The sequence below is a fragment of the Amphiura filiformis genome, chromosome 10 (genome assembly GCF_039555335.1).
Source record: "Amphiura filiformis chromosome 10, Afil_fr2py, whole genome shotgun sequence".
In the NCBI taxonomy this organism is placed as follows: Eukaryota; Metazoa; Echinodermata; class Ophiuroidea; order Amphilepidida; family Amphiuridae; genus Amphiura; species Amphiura filiformis.
The window spans coordinates 56620050-56643238 of NC_092637.1; the positions used below are offsets into that span (position 1 = coordinate 56620050).

The window sequence follows — 23189 nt, forward strand, 5'->3', positions numbered from 1 at the left end:
TAGTATGGACACCTTGCTTGCAACCAAATTGAAGTTAATGATGGTGTATTACATAGATAAGGAATAGGTTAACATGATTGTGCATTCCTTTCACATATTTGTATATGGCCCAAATTAACAATCCTATGTATTCTTAGAATAGTCAGTTATCATTGCTGACCATGTAAGCATATCATGTCATGCTTACTTAATTGTGTGTGTATAGTTGGAGGTCAATAACCTTAGTCAATTGTCATTGGTTCAGATTACTTGATTTTATGAAGTTATGTTACTCTTTTTACAAATTCTGTTTATTTAGCACCAAACATTCAATTGTCAATTCTTGTTGGAAACATTACAAACTTTGGCATTAGTTTTTTTTTATCAATTCAGAACTTGTTCTAACCTTGAATGAGATTAAAATTGTGTTAACCAATTATTCAATTCTGACCATATTATGAAGATGTCTTATAATTTTGGCTAAAGTTGTTTTTACAAACTTATGAAGTGTAGTGACCTCGTGCAGATAAATATTATCCAGTTTGTATCATGATTATAGTGTATTACTAATATCTTTGTCTGTTAACCTCTTGATACATAATTACTAGTACATGTACAGTAATCAACTCAGTAATATGAACTTCATACGAAAATTTGAAAAGAAGGATTGCATATTGCTTCCCATAGAAGTTCTGTCGAAAGTAATTTTGGTACAGTTCAATTCAGTTCATATGCGAAGGAAGTATCATTTGTGTAAATATAATATGTAGACCTGTAAATATTAACATCCCTATAGTTTTTGTTGTTGTTGTTATTGTATATTACAACAAGTTAAGCTGCATCAATTTCATGTGTGACCTACATGTAACATATTAAGCTCTAGGAACTTTCTGTAAATGAACTTGAATGTTCTAATGAATGACAAGTGAACCATTGTCACTTGTTGATATGGGCTAAAGTGAAAGTTATTATGTTGAGGGTTACAGTGATAATGTGCAAAGTATATACTTTGTTCAGTTTTATGATTTGGATATCTTATGCCTATGGTTGGTATAGGTTCCTGTAATTAGGGCCTAAGTTTATTAGCCTGATTGGACTTGGAAACCAAAGGAAAGTTTGGTTTTAATTCAAACTTGTATTTATCTAAAGAAACCAATGAGATTGTTCTTAATCTTCCACCACTATGCTTTATTATATTTTGCTATCCTTGATAACTTGATTAACAACAATTGTTTGGATATGTCTTTCTAAGACATAATTCTTGCAGATCTAGTAAAATGATCTGTGTCTTACTTAATTGTAGTTTCTCTTACAAATGTTCTTTAACATTAATGATAACATGCATACTGCTCAAGTATTCACCCATGTGTTGAAAAATAGAATCCAGGCATTGTCTACCTGACGCATGTATTATGAGACGGTATTATGTTAAAAAATAGTTGTGAAATTAGAAAAAAAAACAGTATGCATAACCACCATTGAATAATTGGAATGTATGACGTTCAATTGACCGGTTGATTGGTCATACATGTAATTGTAAGGACATTCACCTGCTTCTTACAAATTCCATTAATTGTATTATAGAGATCATGTATTAGTAGTAGGATTTTGTGGTGAAGGATAACTTATTTTTTATTATTCTGCAAATTCTTCTTAACAAGGGTGTAGTAGTTATGCACACAAGCATTAGTTGCTTAAGTTGTAACTTTAATTTAAATGTATTGTAGCCATACATTAATCATGTTAATTGCTTTAAAATAAGACTGATATCTGACTAGAGTAGCCACTGGGAAATTGTGAAAAGAACCCAAAATTCATTTCATATGGCAGAGTTGATTCACTCTGCTAGAATAGAACGTATATTGTAATGTCAGCTATTGACCTAAATTTGTCTACAAATGGGAATGGTTTGTACCTTTAATGATATGATGGTATTAGTATATTGTTCAACCAAACTTGATTAATTCACTTGGACGTATTGTATTTTAAAGGTGTAATGTTATGACCATTTGTATGTACCTAATTTAGAGTCAATTTGACTCAGGCATTTTTAATATTTTATGTCTGATTTTTTTTTCACAAACAATTTGGCTAAAATTTTGGTTGTTTTGGGGACTTACTAAGCTTTACTAATTGGGAAATAAGCAAAAACGTATTACCAGTCTATTTGAACTCATTGTTACTTCTTGCGCTAACGGTTCTAAACAATGAGGACATTGTCCAAATCAAGGAGGGGGCAGTGTTAAGCTTGTGTGCCCAACCCCCTTTTACTTTGTGCTAAGGCAAATCTGTCGCATAATAATAGTTGTTTGTTGGAGTATTTGCTGAGGTGCAAGGGCAAAGCAAAGCAAAGCTCTTGCTAGGCAAATCCTTGCCACAATAGGTAATTCAGCAAATCCTCACAACAATAGCTGGCAAATCTCTCAGGTACTTAACTCAGCAACAGCTAGCCAGGCAAGACTTGCTGGCATTAATCCAGCAACCTCAGCTAGGCTATGCTAAGGCAAGGCAAATCTCTTGCTAGGCAAATCCTTGCCACAATAGGTAATTAGCTCAGCAACCACTAGCCAGGCAAGACTTGCTGGCGTTAACCCAGCAACACCTCAGCTAGGTCATTGCTCCTCCCTTGCCTGGCAAGGCTTGCTCAGCTAATCTCCCTTACCACAATCCTTGCTTGTATTGTCTGGGCAAGCAATGTTATCCTCTCTTGCCTGGCAAGGCTTGCTTAGCTAATCTTGCCTACCACAAGCCTTGCTTGTATTGTGTAGGCAAGCAATGTTATCCTCTCTTGCCTGGCAAGGCTTGCTTAGCTAATCTTGCCTACCACAAATATTACTTGTATTGTCTGGGCAAGCAAATGTTTATGTCTATTGTTCCTAATGTAAGAATGTAAACAACCGAGTGTATATAAGGACCAGAAATGACCAACTTAGATCACTCTGGGCTTGACTAGTCTGACTGTAAGAACACATGCTCTTAATAAACCATACACATATACTGAGTAACACAACTGAATGTCTCCTGTGTTTTACTTCAAGCCTAAAGCCCTCACAATATATACTGTACCGCTTGTCTCGAGTCACTGAAATTTCAGTGTAGTAATTGGATTCCTTGCCCCAATAATATGTGTAACTTTTGTTACCAGTGTATTATTATTTTTTGAGAAAAATGCAAAAATAGTCACAATTTTACCACAGGGGTGTAGTACCCCCTTAAAGGCAGCAGCATGTACAATAGCGCTATGAAATTTTGAACTCGAATGTAGAGTATTTAAACTGAGCTCAAAAAGAAACTTATAATTTTTCACAAGGTCATATCTTGAAATCCTGTCTATCAAATTCTACCAAAATTACACACAGGTTTACTTCAATACTCTACTCTTAACACATATCAGTAACCACGCAGTTATCCAACTGACACAACAGCAAAATGCACTGACATGGAACAGCTTCCTGGAACACATTCACAGCACAGCCCTGTTTCATGAAAAAAGTGTATGCAAAGCCCTGCAAAGCAGAAAGCAGCACCGTTTAATCATCTGTGCAAGGATCTTGTGTGCATTCTCACAGATTTTTTGTGCTGGGTGCCAAATGTTGGGCTGTGAAAGTGGAGGAAGTCCAGGAAGCTGTCCCATGACATTTTGCTGTTGTGTCAGTTGGACAACTGCTTGGTTACTGACATGTGTTTAGAGTAGAGTATTGAAGTAATCCTGTGTGCAATTTTTGTTCATTTTATGGAGAGGATTTTAAAATATGACCTTGTGAAAAATTATAAGTTTCTTTTTGAGGCCAGTTTATATATAATATGGAATACTATTGTGACGGAATGAACCACATAAAATGAAGAAATGTCACTAAAATAAAGATTACCGGATTTGTATTTAAAAAATGATGGTTTGACACTGAAATAAATGATAAAAATAAAATTCGGACTATAGACCCTGTTTACTAATTCGGACTAAAGAACACGGTATCTGTTTCGGACTATAGAACTCGGACTAGGGAAACTGTTACATTCGGATTATAGAACCTATGTCTATATTCAGACTAGTGAACATGAACAGGTGGGTTTTTTTTAATCGGACTATAGAGCCTATATTTTCATTATATAGAACGGTTTTGAAATTCGGATTAATAGCTTTTTCCTATAATCGGACAAAAGAACTTTTTTTTTTAATTTCGGACAAAAGAACCGTAGAAATAAAGAACCGTCGGAATAAAAAAACTTCGTAATAAAAAAAACCTTCGGACTAAATAACCGTCGGATTAAAGAACCGTCCGACTATAATAGACTGCGCCATCTACATGTACATCTACAATGTTGCAAAAAGCAATATCTAATCCATTTTCAACATGGGAGGGGGCCTGAAATTGAAAAACATTTTGGTGGGCTGGACCCGTGGGTGCCGGGAGGGGGATGGCTAGAACAACATATCTTACCTCCACAACCAAGAAGTTCAAAACGCATGCCGATGTTAGTATTCCAGGCTGTAGGTACTATTCTGATGTAAGACGCTATAACTGGTGTAGGAAACAGATTGGTTGCAACCGTATTTTGGTCTGTATTTCCATCAAATATCTGTAATAAGGAATTGACTAATTTCAATATCAACTAGAGGGCCTTAGGGGCTGTGCAATATTTATGAGCCCCCGGGGGGGGTAAAATTTCCGAACGGCTCGCCAAAAATCGCTTCCCCCCCCCCCCCCCTCGGCCCGCCAAAAAATCTTTCCCCCCCTTGAACATGCCAAGTTTTTGGGATCCCAAATTCCAAACCTTAAATGGTCTAGATGTATGTTGCGAGCGTAGCGAGCAGGAAAATTTGCATATTTAAGCGTTTCCGTATCGTTTTCCTAAGCCTTTTTAGAACGTTTTATTAAAAAGGTGCCCCGTCAATGCGTGCCAAAAATCGCTTGCCCCCACCCCCTCTCGGCTTGCCAAAAATTGCTTGCCCTCCCCCCTTTCGGCTCGCCAAAATATTTTTGCCCCCCCACCAATTTTACCCTCCCCCGGGCTCATAATTATTGCACAACCCCTTATATTTGAATACAAGTCCATGGGAAGTGATTTTGAGAAAAAAACCTGTGTATCATTTTAATTCCTTCAGTTAGATTTACCTGGTCAATATGGTAAGTTGTACGTGCAAATGGGTGGGTTAAACTGTATTAGGTATGACGATTAGCATTTCAGGGACTTCGAGGGGTTCATTTTAAATTCTGGACTTGGGTGGTTTTTTGAATCATATACAAAGACAATAATGTTGGAATGATATTACCACTAGTAAGATAATACAAAATACAGCACACAGTTATGTATAATGTTGATAAGCATTCTGCCATGTAATATAAACCACACACTTTCCTTGATTAAACCCATTTTTTTTCAAAAGTCACTCTCCAGCAATGAAGATGTTACAAATGGACTTTTATACATACTGGATTTCAATCAATGTGTTACAAGACTCAAATCATGGACTTGGGTTGATTCTTTCATACATGCTATTTTTCACATGCTCAATAGACACAGAGGATGAATTTGAGTTGTTCTTTCAAACATATGACAGGCCTATGTATAGCAACACTTTCCCATGCTCAACTCAATTTGGCCGAAGTATGGACTTGGGTGGCTTTTGTATTCATATATTCATTTGTACACAAATACGGCTATACCCGCATGTTATCGGTGAACACAAACTTATTTGCTGAGGAATTGAAATTCACAATATGCAATTTGACTAGGGAACAGGTATTCCAGAGGGAGTATGTAAATTAAATGGAACGGCTATTTTGGTGCCATTTCAGAGGGAGTATGTAAATAAAATGGAACATCCACTGAGTATGTAATTTAACTGGAACAGCCTTAACGCTTCACATTGGTATTTCCAATTATCATCAGTGGATCTGTGTTTAGTCCTACGTGTACGGGGTGGGGTGGATGTTAGCAACAATATAATTCTCAGGTGCAATCTGTGTACAAACTTTGAGCCCTGAAGCTGCTTTATTTGATGAGAAACTGACTTATGAGGCTCATGAACAATGTTGAAGTATAATTCTCAAGTGCTATCAGTAGACTCAAGCTGGGCACTGTAGCTGCTTTATTTATTGAGTAAAAGCCGGCCCTATGTTTTAGCGTTTGGGCCCTGGGACCCATATTATGTGACATAAGGGGCTCATATGTACATATAATAATAAAATTCTCAGGTGCAATCTGTGTACAAACTCTGAGCCCTGAAGCTGCTTTATTTGATGAGAAACGACCGGCCCTTTGTTTTAACATTTGGGGCCCTGGGGCCCATAATATTTGACTTATGGGGCTCATGTACATATGTTGAAGTATAATTATCAAGTGGTATCAGTAGACTCAAGCTTTGTTTACTGAGTAACGGCAGGCCCTATGTTTTAGCGTTTGGGGCCCTGGGCTCATATTATGTGACACATGGGGCCTATACATATATACATATAACAATATAATGCTGAATAATCAGTGTACCAAATCTGAACCATGTAGATACTTTATTTGCTGAGAAACGGCCGGCCCTTTGTTTTAACATTTGGGCCTCTGGGGCCCCTAGCCTTGAACATCTGGGGCCAAAATAGCCAGAAGGCACATCTACAACTTAGGGCCCATACGTGTGCCACATATGAGAACTAGTGGCCTTGTAGTTTTCAAGCTAGCCTTGTCAATCTGTTGTCCCTTATTTTAACATTTGGAGCCATGGGGCCCATGATATATGACATATGGGGCTCTTGTATACTTGTAAATATAAAGTACTCCTAGGACTATCAGTGTACCAGCTCAGGGACCTGAGGCTGCTTTATTTGATGACAAACGGCATGCTTTGTATTTTTACATTTGGAGCCCTGGGGCCCGTGACATTTGACCTCTGGGGCCAAAATGGACAAAAGGCACTTCTACGGGGTAGGGCCCATAAGTGTATCACATATGGGCCCTAGGGCCCTTGTAGTTTTAGCGCTAGCCTTGACAGAATGATGTGTTTGATGGAAAAAGGAGGAGGAGGAGGAGAACTAGAGGGTCTTATATTTGTACACAAATACGTCTATACCCGCATGTTATCGGTGTTGACAAACTTATAGTCTTTATTTGCTGAGGACTTAAAATAAAGAAATTGTAAAAAGTCGCCCAATTAGGCGAGAAATGTGTAAAAAGTGATGAAAGTCCAAGTCACAAGCTTTAATTTAAAGTAAGTTGCACTCTCGTAACACTTAAAATAAAGAATTTGTAAAACGTCGCCCAATTGGGCGAAAAATGTGGAAAAACTGAAAGTCCAATTCAAGAGCTTTCTTTTAATGTAGGTTGCACTCTCGAACCACATATAATAAAGAAATTTTTAAAAGTCACCCAATGGAGCGAAAAATGTGTAAATAGTGAAACTGGGGCCCATAATATGCTACATATGGGGCTCATATATGTGTATATTATAATAATACGCTATTCTCTGTAGATCTGTCTGAAGGTTTGTCTGTAGATTTGTCTGAAGATATGTCTATTTGTCAGTTACTGCTAGTGTGAGGCCGTAGTAGGATGTACGGGGCTCAGACTCGGTGAGTGGGTGTAGTTCTGTTCTGGCAAGAATAAATTTATGTTAGTTAAGTCATCCGACCACGGGGCCCCCCTCCCAGGGGAGTCGTCTCTCTTACTCTCCATAGGTTGCTGTTGTCAGTCTCTCTTATTCACAGTGAAGCTATGCAATATGATTATGGAAAAACTATTCCAGAGGGAGTATGTAAATTAAATGGAACAGCTATTTCAGAGGGCACATGTAAATTAAACGGAACAGCCTAGTTTGGGACCATAGGAGTATCTAAATTAAATGGAACAGCCAATGGGTATGTAACTTAACTGGAACAGTCTTAACGCTTCACGATGGTATTTATACCCGCATGCAATAGCATGCAGGGTATCTTCCCATCCTGTGGTTTCTTATACCCGCATGCAGCGCATGCAGGGTATCTTCCCATCCTGTGGTTTCTTCTCCTCCTCCTCCTTCTTCTCCTATCAAACACATCATTCTGTCAAGGCTAGCGCTAAAACTACAAGGGCCCCAGGGCCCATATGTGGTACACTTATGGGCCCTACCCCTGTAGATGTGCCTTTTGCCCATCTCGGCCCCAGAGGTCAAGGTCACGGGCCCCAGGGGCCCAAATGTAAAAACACAAACCATGCCGATTCTCATCAGATGAAGCAGCCTCAGGGCCATAAGTTGGTACACTGATAGTCCCAAGGGTACTCTATAAACACAAGTATACATGAGCCCCATATGTTATATATTATGGGCCCCAGTGCCCCAAATGTTAAAAATATGGGGCAACAGATTGACAAGCCTAGCTCTAAAGCTACAAGGGCACTAGGGCTCATATGTTGCACATGTATAAGCCCTAAATTGTAGATGTGCCTTTTGCCCATTTTGGCCCCAGATGTACAAGGCTAGAGGCCCCAGGGGCCCAAAGGTTAAAACAAAGGGCCGGCCGTTTCTCAGCAAATAAAGTAGCTACAGGGCTCAGATTTGGTACACAGATATTTCTTCAGTATTATATTGTCATATGTATATATGAACCCCATATGTCACATAATATGGGCCCCTGGGCCCCAAACGCTAAAACATAGGGCCGGCCGTTACTCTGTAAATAAAGCAGCTTTAGGGCTCAGAGTTAGTACATATATTGCATCTTAAAATCACATTGTTATATGTACATGTGAGCCCCATATATTACATTATATGGGCCCCAGGGCCCCAAACGCTAAAACATAGGGCCGGCCGTTACTCAGTAAGTAAAGCAGCTACAGTGCCCAGCTTGAGTCTACTGATAGCACTAGAGAATTGAACTTCAACATATGTCCATGGACCTCATAAGTCAAATATTATGGGCCCCAGGGCCCCAAATGTTAAAACAAAGGGCCGGCCGTTTCTCATCAAATAAAGCAGCTGCCGGGCTCAGAATTTGTACACAGTAGCACCTGAGAATTATATTGTTACTAACACCCCAATACCCCCCTCCCCACGTACGTAGGACTATTAATATAATAATTGGAAATACCAGCGTGAAGCCTTAAGGATGTTCCAGTTAAATTACATACCCATTGGCTGTTCCTTTTAATTTACATACTCCCTCTGAAATGGTCCCAAAATAGGCTGTTCCGTTTAATTTACATACTCCCTCTGAAATGGCTGTCCATTTAATTTACATACTCCCTCTGGAATAGTTTTCCCCTAATCATATTGTATAGCCTCACTGTGAATAAGAGAGACTGACAACGGCAATCTATGGAAAGACAATTCCCTGGGAGGGGACTTTTTACAAGTTCTTTATTTGCACGAGAGTGCAGCAAATAAGGACTGTAAGTTTGGGTACACCGATAACATGCGGGTATAGCCGTATTTGTGTACAAATATATAGCCTTCTAGTTCTCCTCCTTCTCCTATCAAACACATCATTCTGTCAAAGCTAGCGCTAAAACTACAAGGGCCCCAGGGCCCATATGTGGTACACTTATGGGCCCTACCCCGTAGAAGTGCCTTTTGCCCATCTTGACCCCCAGAGGTCAAAGGTCACGGGCCCCAGGGGCCCAAATGTAAAAAAACAAACCATGTCGTTTCTCATCAAATGAAGCAGCCTCAGGGCCGTGTGTTGGTACACTGATAGCCCCAGGGGTACTCTATAAATACAAGTATACATGAGCCCCATATGTTATATATTATGGGCCCCAGGGCCCCAAATGTTAAAAATATGGGGCAACCGATTGACAAGCCTAGCTCTAAAGCTACAAGGGCACTAGGGCTCATATGTTGCACATGCATAAGCCCTAAATTGTAGATGTGCTTTTTGCCCATTTTGGCCCCAGATGTACAAGGCTAGAGGCCCCAGGGGCCCAAATGTTTAAACAAAGGGCCGGCCGTTTCTCAGCAAATAAAGTAGCTACAGGGCTCAGATTTGGTACACAGATAGGTTTTCAGTATTATATTGTCATATGTACATATGTACCCCATATGTTACATAATATGGGCCCCTGGGCCCCAAACGCTAAAACATAAGGCCGGTCAATACTCTGTAAATAAAGCAGCTTTAGGGCTCAGAGTTAGTACACAGATTGCACCTGAAAATCACATTGTTATATGTACATGTGAGCCCCATATATTACATTATATGGGCCCCAGGGCCCGAAACGCTAAAACATAGGGCCGGCCGTTACTCTGTAAATAAAGCAGCTTTAGGGCTCAGAGTTAGTACACAGATTGCACCTGAAAATCACATTGTTATATGTACATGTGAGCCCCATATATTACATTATATGGGCCCCAGGGCCCCAAACGCTAAAACATAGGGCCAGCCGTTACTCTGTAAATAAAGCAGCTTTAGGGCTCAGAGTTAGTACACAGATTGCACCTGAAAATCACATTGTTATATGTACATGTGAGCCCCATATATTACATTATATGGGCCCCAGGGCCCCAAACGCTAAAACATAGGGCCAGCCGTTACTCTGTAAATAAAGCAGCTTTAGGGCTCAGAGTTAGTACACAGATTTGCACCTGAAAATCACATTGTTATATGTACATGTGAGCCCCATATATTACATTATATGGGCCCCAGGGCCCCAAACGCTAAAACATAGGGCCGGCCGTTACTCAGTAAATAAAGCAGCTACAGTGCCCAGCTTGAGTCTACTGATAGCACTATAGAATTAAACTTCAACATATGTCCATGGGCCTCATAAGTCAAATATTATGGGCCCCATGGCCCCAAATGTTAAAACAAAGGGCCGGCCGTTTCTCATCAAATAAAGCAGGTTCCGGGCTCAGAATTTGTACACAGTAGCACCTGAGAATTATATTGTTATTAACACCCACATACCCCCACCCTACACACGTAGGACTAAACAGACATATCCGCATTATAATTATTAATATAATAATTGGAAATACCAGCGTGAAGCGTTAAGGCTGTTCCAGTTAAATTACATACCCATTGGCTGTTCTATTTAATTTACATACTCCCTCTGAAATGGTCCCAAAATAGGCTGTTCCGTTTAATTTACATACTCCCTCTAAAATGGCTGTTCCATTTAATTTACATACTCCCTCTGGAATAGTTTTCCCTAATCACATTGCATAGCCTCACTGTGAATAAGAGAGACTGACAACAGCAATCTATGGAGAGACAACTCCCCTGGCAGGGGACTTTTACAAGTTCTTTATTTTAAGTGCTACGAGAGTGCAACCTGCATTAAATTAAAGCTTGTGACTTGGACTTTCAATTTTACACATTTTCCACCCAATTGGGCGACTTTTTACAATTTCTATATTTTAAGTCCTCAGCAATTTGTACACAGATAGCACCTGAGAATTATATTGTTACTAACACCCACGCACGTACCCATCCACCCCACACACGTAGGACTAAACAGACAGACTGTCATAATTGGCCAAATACCAGCGTGAAGCGTTAAGGCTGTTCCAGTTAAATTACATACCCATTGGCTGTTCCATTTAATTTACATACTCCCTCTGAAATGGCCCCAAAAAGGCTGTTCCGTTTAATTTACATACTCCCTCTGAAATGGCTGTTCCATTTAATTTACATACTACCTGAGTAAGAGAGACTGACAACAGCAACCTATGGAGAGTAAGAGAGACGACTCCCCTGGGAGGGGAAATTTTAAAATTTCTTTATTCTATGTGCTACGACAGTGCAACCTACATTCAATTAAAGCCTGTGACTTGGAATTTCACTTTTTACACATACAATTTCTTTATTTTAAGTCCTCAGCAAAAAAGGACTGTAAGTTTGGGTACACCGATAACATGCGGGTATAGCCGTATTTGTGTACAAATATATAGCCTTCTAGTTCCAATTGCCGTCATACGGATCTGTCTGTTTAGTCCTACGTGTGTGGAATGGGGGGGGGTGGATGTTAGTAACAAGTCCTATGTGTGTGGAATGGGGGTGGATGTTAGTAACAATATAATTCCCAGGTGCTATCTGTGTACAAATTATGAGCCCGGAAGCTGCAATTTACTTCTGAGGCCCATGTACATATTATGTTGAAGTACGATAATTCTCTAGTGCTATCAGTAGACTCAAGCTGGGCACTGTAGCTGCTTTATTTACTGAGTAACGGCCGGTCCTATGTTTTAGCGTTTGGGGCCCTGGGCCCATATTATGTTATATATGGGGCTAATATGTACATATAACAGTGCAATCTGTGTACAAACTCTGAGCCCTAAAGCTGTTTTATATGATGAGAAACAGCCGGCCCTTTGTTTTAACAGTTGGGCCTCTGGGGCCCCTAGCCTTGAACATCTAGGGCCAAAATGGGTAAAAGGCACATCTATCTAGGAGAACAAACCACAGGATGGCAATATAACCGTCCATGCTTCGCATGCGGCTATAACTAGAGGGCCTTATATTTGTACACAAATACGGCTATACCCGCACTGATATGTTATCGGTGTACACAAACTTATGATCCTTATTTGCTGAGGCCCTAAAATAAAGAAATTGTAAAACAAAGTCGCCCAATTGGGCGGAAACTCGGTGGGTGGGTGTTGTTCTGTCCTGCTTATCACATTGTTTTCAAAAAAGATTTCAACAAAAAATTTCAAAAAGAAAATTTAAAAAAAAATGAAAAAAAAAAATTGAAATGAAAATTATTTTCGAAAAAATGTTCAAAAAATTTCATGAGGACTCGACTAATTAGCATTTGAGCGAATGTGTATGAAATACCACCATTTTGAATCGTGAAGCTGATTTTTTTTTTACCTTTATCAAGGGAAGTGAGTCATTGAGAGGTGAAATGAGTCAATGAGCATGTAAATGAGCGACGAATGAGCAGTAAAATGAGTAAATTTGCAGGGAAATGAGCAAATGAGCGTTGAAATGAGTCAATGAGCAGGAAAATGAGCGCATGAGCTGGAAATGAGCGAATGAGCATGTAAATGAGTAAGGAATGGGTCAATGGTGGTAATGCGCCGCTTTTTGACCACAAATATCGAATATTTCCCTTTCGAAGACACTTGTGGATTATCGTTTTTAAAAAATCAAAGGGGTATTTAATAGTGAATGGGAATCACGGGTTTCTGTAGCCTTCCATGAATGCTTCTCTACATCTCCCGGGCTACATCCTTGGTATATTGTAATATGCGGTACCTCAAATTATAAAAACATATCACAAGGAAAAAATATAATTCTTTACATTCTTAGAGTGCAAATGAAGATAAAAACTCACCATTTCGACCTGATTGTTTGTTTGCTGCACAAAGGTCCAATAGAAACCGTCATCACTGTATTGAACTTTGAACTTGGTCAACCATTGTGGGCAACAATCATGTCGTCCTTGAGTTAACACGCCGGTCACCCATGTTGGCTTGCCTAAAGCTGCCTGGATCCATTGGTTGCCGTCACTGCCAAGGGGGCTCCATGCTCCAGTAGTACCCGGCTGCTCAATGCGGTTCAGACGAGCATTGGCAGCACCGTGGTATACACCATCATAATATTCGGTGGAAGCTGTGAGTTGGCTGTCACCAATCGAACCATCCTCTAAACCGAGTTTGCTTTGGCAAGTGTTTTGAGCTAATAAGAGTAATAATATACAAGAATGATATTATAAACTTAGCTTGGGTTTGCCTGAAATATCTGCGTTTGCCTATACTCCGTTACCAAAGCTATAGGCCTGCATGATTTTTTTTTTTTTTTTTTTTGCGGCGTGGGCTACCATAGGTGTAGAAGCTGTGAGTTGGCTGTCAATTATCGCACCATCCTCTACACCGAGTTTGCTTTGGCAAGTGTTTTGAGCTAATCAATCCAATTTGATACCAATAGTATACCCAGTGACCCCTTTCATTTTTTGTACACAATGACCCCCTTTCATTTTTTTGTTAACAGTGCCCCCCCCCCTTAAAAAAAGTATGTCGGTACCACCAGACGGGCACGGGTACGAATACTGAAGCCGTGAGTAGGCCTACGAATACAGAAGTTTATACTCTAATCTATGTAAGGGTACAGGTGGGCCAATTAAGGTTGGACTGAATCCTGGAATTATGGAAATTTCGGGCCTCATAACTTCTAAATTGTTGGTCTAAAGTATATTAAAGTATACGTATTTAGAATGGCAAGGACTTGATAAGTTCATCTGTGAGGTCAAATTTGGGCCAAAATGCCATTTTTGGCCCAAAATCCCAAAAATAACGGTTTTTGGTCCACTTCTTTTTCGTACATCGTAGCAAAAAATTCTTGGGCCAATTTTTTTAATTAATTTTAAAAACTAGATCAAAATATCTAGGATAAGTTTTTTCATTTTTTAATTTTGACCAATTTCACCAAAAATATTTGAAATTTGGGCCAAAATCGGGCTTTTTTATGATTTTTGTGAAAAATCAGCATTTTTGGACAATTTTTGGTGCAAATTTCTCAAAGTTGGTCGAAATTCAAAAAAATGAAAAAACGGGTCCTTGATATTTTGATCTAGTTTTTAAAAATGAATAAAAAAAAATTGGCCCAAGAATTTTTTTGTTACAATGCGCGAAAAGAAGTGGGCCAAAAATGGCATTTTGGCCCAAATTTGACCTCACAGATGAACTTATCAAGTCTTTGCCATTCTAAATATGTATACTTTTATATACTTTAGACCAACAATTTAGAAGTTATGAGGCCCGAAAGTTTCCATAATTCCAGGGTTCAGACCAACCTTAAAGGTCATATACTGTATAATGCTCGGACAATATCATGTCATTGGCAAGCTAACATTATGAGGACAATGAAAATGACTCCTTTTTTTGAGAAAATAAGACGTTTAAAATTGATATTCCGCACAAAACAACTTAAGCACAGAACGTATACTGTTGTTGTTCTCAGAAAATACTCAAGTATTACAAATTTAATGGTTTTTAAGCATATGGATAAAATCAGCCGCTTCTTTTGGGGCGCCCGCCTTAAGCAGGCGCCACCTCATAAACATGACTTTGTGAAAAGCTTCTAATTTCACTCTTGCTAGATTTACTTCGCAATTGTTTTGCTAAAATTATGCCCAGCTTAGAAATAAAACCACAATTTGCTTGGATTTGATTTTATTATTGTTTTCTGATATGCACGGATAAAATCTTGTGCGTATATTCTTTGTTTAAAATACAAAATTAATGGACTTATAAAAACACGAAATAAATCGTGACCTTTGTACCGGGCTTAACCAGTTTACCGCCTCTTAGAACCCGATAGACGGTGACCAACACTATGGGCCACAATAGCCTAATCTCAATGGCATAGTCCAATAACCTCAAATAAACAATCATAGTGCAAAATTTGACCTAACTTGCAGAGTATGAGTTTTTGTACCCAAAGTTTCAAAGTCATAATGAATGTACATGATGCAGTCATGTCTACAGTAGAATTCATCTCGACCTTTGCAGGACTTAAACCCCATTAAAAGCTATTAAACCAAGATAACACTCATTGAAGCAGCTCAACTGATTAAATCAGATCTTCTCTGGTTGTGCACAAGTGTCTGTTTTCAATGTGCAACATCGCAATAAAGCTGGTATTATAGCTTCAGTTGGGTAACCGATTATAAAGGAAACAATGGTATGTGTACCTTTGTTCACGAAATGAGACAAAGACCTGCTTTTTGTTAACCAGCATTCTTCAAAATGAGCAACATAATGATTGTTGACTTAACACGGTTTGGAAATAATTTCTTCATATTTTTGGTGTTATCTGTCGTTTACATATCCTTCCTAAAACACAAAAGTGCGACCCTCTCCAAAAATCTAAATTAGCTAAAAATTTAGGACATGTTACAAAACTATATTTTCTAGAACCTATTTAGAATAATTTAAATGTAGCTTTTACCGTTTTTTTGTGGCATCCTTCAGAAGTGAGCGGTCCGATACCATTATTTTCGGTCAAATCTCCATTCAATTAACACGGGGAGTTGGCTAGCTATGCCTTGCCCTCACTCATATTTTACAAAAGTGCGACCATTTCTGAACATCTAACCTAGCTGTAATTTTAGGTCATGTTAGAGAAATATATTTGCTAGAAGTTTTGGAGAATAAATAAAATATTGGCTGGTTATTTTTCACACAGTGATGTTAACTAGGCAAGTGTCCATTCTTCCAACATACATCATTTGTAGAGGTCACGCGTCAATGGTGAGAGCACTGTGTATTGTGTATAGGAAAACGGACAGTAACTGCAGTATGACAAATGTATGTTGTATAGTTGTCCTTGGTACAGTGTATGAATAGGCATCTTATCAAGATCAAGATAGTGATAGTGACATAACAATTAACATGCTTATCTTACCAAGGTCTTATCTATCTGCATGGTGTAATTGAAAATTATGGTGTATTATTGTTTTAAGGATGAAACAACTGGCCAAGCTCTTTTGCATGGAAATTAGAACAAATTACTATACAAGCTGTATCAAAAAGTTTGGTACCAGCAGTTTTGATAGTTAGTTATTGAAAAGCCTGGTTCTTCCAATTGCAATATCGGGTCCCCCTTAAAATGATAAAATGATCAGACCATAACTCTTTTGTGACTGTTTATGATATTAATCAACAAATTATGCGGATCCTAGATGTGTCGAGGATGTTACGTTTATGAACAAAACATTACGTTTGTATTTTCAACATTGTTAATCAGTGCTACGTGTATGTTAACAAATGAAAGTTCTGTAATTTTTTTTAATTCTTCAATGCTAAGTATTCTTTTGGATATCATCAAATTGTAAATCTCTAGTCAGATTTTCAGTGTGTTAACAACTATGTATCAAAGACGTTACGTTCATGTACAAAACATTAACGTTCTTATCTTGTAAACATTGTACAGGGTGTCCCAAAAAAGAGGCCCCTCATTGCACCCTCTTTTCCCCTATTTCTGAAAAGTTGATCAAATATATTTTGGTATGTAAAAAAGCTTGAGTCGTTAGCTTTAACAAACCAAAACAATTATATCAATCGGCTCACAACTTTTGAAGATATGCTCTTTTAAAGAAATGTATATGTTTTTCACTCTGTCCACGGAGACGGTTTGGCTACTTCAAAGATTGAAAAGGAGTACACATACCATGCATGAATATCAAACATTCCTCAATGATAACTTTATAAAATAACTTTATTTATGGAATGGGCTTTACCGGCGGGTTTATGGGCAATGGATTTTGTTCATAGTGTCATTAATTTGTGGGTAAAATGGATACCGAATGGGACTTCTTTTGCTTTACTTGCAATTACTAATACTTTTTCTTGGTTATTTATGCCTTTTTGTTTTATTGTGTTTCTTGCTTTCTTTTTTTTAATTTACAACATAAGTCATTTCTCTTTTTAGGATAAAAGGTAGCCCTAAAAGGCTGTTTGGTTTGTCTTTGGTTCTTCTGAAGTGAGCTTACTGTGCTGCTCTGCCCTCTATCTGGTTGCCTCCTTGGCGAATACAGGTTTTAGCCCTGGTTCTCATTGTATCAATTGCGTTGCGTACCATCCTTGTGCGCAGGACATTTGCGAATGCATTCAGTAATACGTTTGCGAAGATCTTGGATTTTGCCACAAAGGAAAAAAAATCAAGTGGTGTGAGGTCTGGTGATCGTGCAGGCCACTCCACATCATGAGCCATCCCAACCACTCTGTTTGCTATCCGTGGACAGAGTGAAAAACGGGTACTTTTATTTAAAAGGGCATATCTTCAAAAGTTGTGGGCCGATTGAAATAATTGTTGTGGTTTATTAAAGCTAACGATTAAAGGTTTATTTACATACCAAAATATATTTAATCAACTTTTCAAAATAGTAGAAAAAGAGGGCGAAATGAGGGGCCTCTTTTTGGGACACCCTGTATACCCATAGCTACTTTTATGAAGAATGAATGTTCTGTAATTGGTTTTTTTATACTTCATCTCTATTAGATTTTCAGTGTATTAGCAAGTAGAAATAATATCATCACTACAATATGCCCCCAAAACAGAGCTCCCCCACCCCACATAATCGCAAATTGACACGACAGCTTAATTCCAATTCAATTTATTTCATCCAAAACGGTCCTGTGACATGTGATACACCTTCCCCAATCAAACACATTTGCATTTGATCATCTTCTACTCTTCCCTGAGTAGATCATTATAATATCAAATCTAAACACCATGCCATGGAATTCACCATATCACGTCCAAACTCACATTGGGCGCCCCATTCCTTTTTTAAAGGAATTTTTATTTATATATTAGTAAATTGTGATTACAATTCATATGTATATCAACATGAGAAATATTTGGACTAAAAAATAAAAAAAATATTTAGAGCTTAGAATTTCAGCGTGATCAATCTGAGACTAGTATATTTAGGTATACTATCTCTCAGTGATCAATATTGTATTTATTATGCAAAATAAACAATTTCAATCAGACGGTAGCTAACGCGCATTTATACATGAATCATAGACCATCTAGATGATCTATGCATGAATGAACATTAAAAGAGCTCTATTATAGACCACTTGACATCACTGTTTATTAACAAAGGCGAGGGACTGGTCTATCGACATGCTTGAACGCTGCAGGGCAAAGAACAATGGAAATTGCCATAATTCGTGTGTTATCGTGATCATAGCTATATTACTGTCCACTTCATTTACTTACGTCATCAGCCCGCTGCCTTGAAAATTAATTTCGCTTCGAACGGGGGAAGGGCTCGTACGAGTCCGAACTTTACCAACGCAATTTCTCTTTTTTCAGGAGAACTACGCATAAAAAATTGCAACGAGTGTCAACTTTTAACGTGATAATTATTCTCTTCGAATGGAGTTAAACTTGTTTTTGCAATTTAGATATGCCCTTTAAGTCTGCCTTCCTTGCCCAGGTGAATTAAATACAATTTGATACGCATTTGCATTACCTGTTGTTTGCAAAACTGCTCTCAGTACAAAAATCGCCACAAATAGTGAAGTTGATCGAAGCTGAAATGACGTCATTATGGACGATACTTTTTCGTTCCGGTGAGTCTGAAATATTATGCACAAAAATCATATCTCATAATACCTTTAGGTCTGTATGCACAAAGCAAATTAGACAAGGTCTAACTTTAGACCTGGTATAACTATGGAGATTAGTTCTATATGGATAAGGACCGGGGAGAAGGATCTTACATACCGTAAAACCGCGTCTAGGCCTACAAGCATATAGAGTGCTTTTGATGAAAGCTAAATTAATCCAGGCGCCCTCCATCCACAACATTATAACATTATGGAGCTTGAGCAAATAAATTACCGATACAAGCGTGTACAAACAAGTATTATTGAAAGATCAATCTATTGTATTGGCATATTTGCGGCTGCTTCATATTATTAGCTTTCATCAAAAACACTCTATATGCTTGTAAACGAGGTTTTACGGTATTCTTATTTTATAATATATATATTGTAGATCATAATGCAAATACATGCCAAAAGTGATAATCAACGAAACGAAGTTCTCACGGCTACTTCTGAATGAATTATGAATTGATTTTGATTGCAAATTATGCAGATAGTCACAGCGGATGTTTTGATACCCATTTCAAAGTTGTCATTCATTCCTAGCAGGTGCAGTGAGCCCGTTTCGTTGATTATCACTTTTTGCCAAAAGTGATAATCAACGAAACGAAGTTCTCATGGCTTTTTTAAGCCAATTATGGAATCTATTTAGTGTGGAAATTATGCAGATTGCCACAGCGCATCTTTTGATACCAATTTCAAGTTGTCACTCACTCCCATCAGGTGCAATGAGCCCGGAATGTTGATTTAGAAACACAGTTCTCACGGCTATTAATGAATGAATTATGAATTTATTTTGATTGCAAATTATGCAGATAGTCACAGCGGATGTTTTGATACTCATTTCAAAGTTGTCATTCATTCCTAGCAGGTGCAGTGAGCCCGTTTCGTTGATTATCACTTTTGCCAAAAGTGATAATCAACGAAACAAGTTCTCACGGCTACTTCTGAATGAATTATGAATTGATTTTGATTGCAAATTATGCAGATAGTCACAGCGGATGTTTTGATACTCATTTCAAAGTTGTCATTCATTCCTAGCAGGTGCAGTGAGCCCGTTTCGTTGATTATCACTTTTTGCCAAAAGTGATAATCAACGAAACAAGTTCTCACGGCTACTTCTGAATGAATTATGAATTGATTTTGATTGCAAATTATGCAGATAGTCACAGCGGATGTTTTGATACCCATTTCAAAGTTGTCATTCATTCCTAGCAGGTGCAGTGAGCCCGTTTCGTTGATTATCACTTTTGCCAAAAGTGATAATCAACGAAACGAAGTTCTCATGGCTTTTTTTAAGCCAATTATGGAATCTATTTAGTGTGGAAATTATGCAGATTGCCACAGCGCATCTTTTGATACCAATTTTATAAGGGGCGCAACACTAAATCACTACGCATTTTATGTAAGAACGAAATTCGGCTAATATAGTCCATAGTGAGTATGAGATTGTAGCGACCATATCTACCGACATGTTCACTTTAAATCACTCAATATCAGCTCATATGAATTCGACAAGTGTCTTCAATGATAACATGCAGAAAAAACCGGACATTTTATCTCAAAAGCGATTCTCTGTGGCGGATGAAGACAACTTCCGATTTTGAAATGTGAGTGGTGAATTTAGTATATTTTTAGGCCATATTTTTTGCACCGCGAAATAGCGAAAAAAGTCAACGGTCATCGATATATGCCGACAAATGTTTTGGAATCTACAGAAACAGAGCTTTAATTTGATACCAAATTTATTTTTCCAAGTATTGCAGGGACGCCAGGAATGGCGCTCGAAGTAGGCCAAAATCACACGTTATCCTATGGGACGCTTATTTAGTGTTGCGCCCCCTTGTAACGGCCGTCGTTTATGAACGCGTTCTTTTTACATTCTTCGCGTAAAATAAGAAATGCGCGTCATGAAATGTGTTCTATTTCAATCATGATGATAAACAAGGATTACGAAAAGTCACCCTGATGAATTATTATTGGGAAAAATGCTTTATTGGCCGAGCAGGCGCCTGCAAAGTCTAGAAATTGTATCCAAAAATCTTCAAAAAGGCTCAAAAATGGGTTTTAAAGTTAATAGGCATTGTTAATCTGCATGAAGCCGTTTTGCTGCATATTCAGTAGGCCTATGCAAAAGACCATAATTGTTACTGCTGAAACAGGGGGGGTGTTTATACTTCACACTCATTAACAAGTGCTTTCCAAAACAAAATGGCAAGACAGATAATCTATAAAAGAAATTAAACTTGGTTCAAAGACGTGCTTAAATTGTTGTCTGTCACTAGTTTAGTGAGTTTTGTGCAAACTCTCGCATATTGAAGGAAAAGTCGAAATATGCGATTTTCCGTGTTTCGGCACTGATCTTTAAAACAACATTTCTCTTGAACGAAATGTCGCAGAGACATGAAATTTTCGGTGTTGAGCTACAACTTTTCTCTAATTTAATTAATAAGTGACAAATGTGGATTTTGAAAACTTTGCCGTCGTTTATGAACGCGTTCTTTTTACATTCTTCGCGTAAAATAAGAAATGCGCGTCATGAAATGTGTTCTATTTCAATCATGATGATAAACAAGGATTACGAAAAGTCACCCTGATGAATTATTATTGGGAAAAATGCTTTATTGGCCGAGCAGGCGCCTGCAAAGTCTAGAAATTGTATCCAAAAATCTTCAAAAAGGCTCAAAATGGGTTTTAAAGTTAATAGGCATTGTTAATCTGCATGAAGCCGTTTTGCTGCATATTCAGTAGGCCTATGCAAAAGACCATAATTGTTACTGCTGAAACAGGGGGGTGTTTATACTTCACACTCATTAACAAGTGCTTTCCAAAACAAAATGGCAAGACAGATAATCTATAAAAGAAATTAAACTTGGTTCAAAGACGTGCTTAAATTGTTGTCTGTCACTAGTTTAGTGAGTTTTGTGCAAACTCTCGCATATTGAAGGAAAAGTCGAAATATGCGATTTTCCGTGTTTCGGCACTGATCTTTAAAACAACATTTCTCTTGAACGAAATGTCGCAGAGACATGAAATTTTCGGTGTTGAGCTACAACTTTTCTCTAATTTAATTAATAAGTGACAAATGTGGATTTTGAAAACTTTTAAATCCTTATAAGGGGGCGCAACACTAAATCACTACGCATTTTATGTAAGAACGAAATTCGGCTAATATAGTCCATAGTGAGTATGAGATTGTAGCGACCATATCTACCGACATGTTCACTTTAAATCACTCAATATCAGCTCATATGAATTCGACAAGTGTCTTCAATGATAACATGCAGAAAAAACCGGACATTTTATCTCAAAAGCGATTCTCTGTGGCGGATGAAGACAACTTCCGATTTTGAAATGTGAGTGGTGAATTTAGTATATTTTTAGGCCATATTTTTTGCACCGCGAAATAGCGAAAAAAGTCAACGGTCATCGATATATGCCGACAAATGTTTTGGAATCTACAGAAACAGAGCTTTAATTTGATACCAAATTTATTTTTCCAAGTATTGCAGGGACGCCAGGAATGGCGCTCGAAGTAGGCCAAAATCACACGTTATCCTATGGGACGCTTATTTAGTGTTGCGCCCCTTGTAACGGCCGTCGTTTATGAACGCGTTCTTTTACATTCTTCGCGTAAAATAAGAAATGCGCGTCATGAAATGTGTTCTATTTCAATCATGATGATAAACAAGGATTACGAAAAGTCACCCTGATGAATTATTATTGGGAAAAATGCTTTATTGGCCGAGCAGGCGCCTGCAAAGTCTAGAAATTGTATCCAAAAATCTTCAAAAGGCTCAAAATGGGTTTTAAAGTTAATAGGCATTGTTAATCTGCATGAAGCCGTTTTGCTGCATATTCAGTAGGCCTATGCAAAAAGACCATAATTGTTACTGCTGAAACAGGGGGGGGGGGGTGTTTATACTTCACACTCATTAACAAGTGCTTTCCAAAACAAAATGGCAAGACAGATAATCTATAAAAGAAATTAAACTTGGTTCAAAGACGTGCTTAAATTGTTGTCTGTCACTAGTTTAGTGAGTTTTGTGCAAACTCTCGCATATTGAAGGAAAAGTCGAAATATGCGATTTTCCGTGTTTCGGCACTGATCTTTAAAACAACATTTCTCTTGAACGAAATGTCGCAGAGACATGAAATTTTCGGTGTTGAGCTACAACTT

At 38.2% G+C, this 23189-nt stretch overlaps 1 protein-coding gene across 1 annotated transcript in view; it reads right to left on the reverse strand.

The window, feature by feature from the left end:
- The window catches only part of LOC140163057 (lactadherin-like), a 73784-nt gene that overhangs the window by 34415 nt on the left and 16180 nt on the right, over positions 1–23189 (reverse strand). The window contains exons 2-4 of the mRNA XM_072186425.1: positions 18874–18979; positions 13222–13565; positions 4419–4557 (exon numbers count right to left, since the gene is read on the reverse strand). Of these exons, the coding sequence (XP_072042526.1) occupies positions 4419–4557; positions 13222–13565; positions 18874–18949 (559 nt within the window). The 5' untranslated portion in view covers positions 18950–18979. The remainder of the gene's footprint in view (positions 1–4418; positions 4558–13221; positions 13566–18873; positions 18980–23189) is intronic.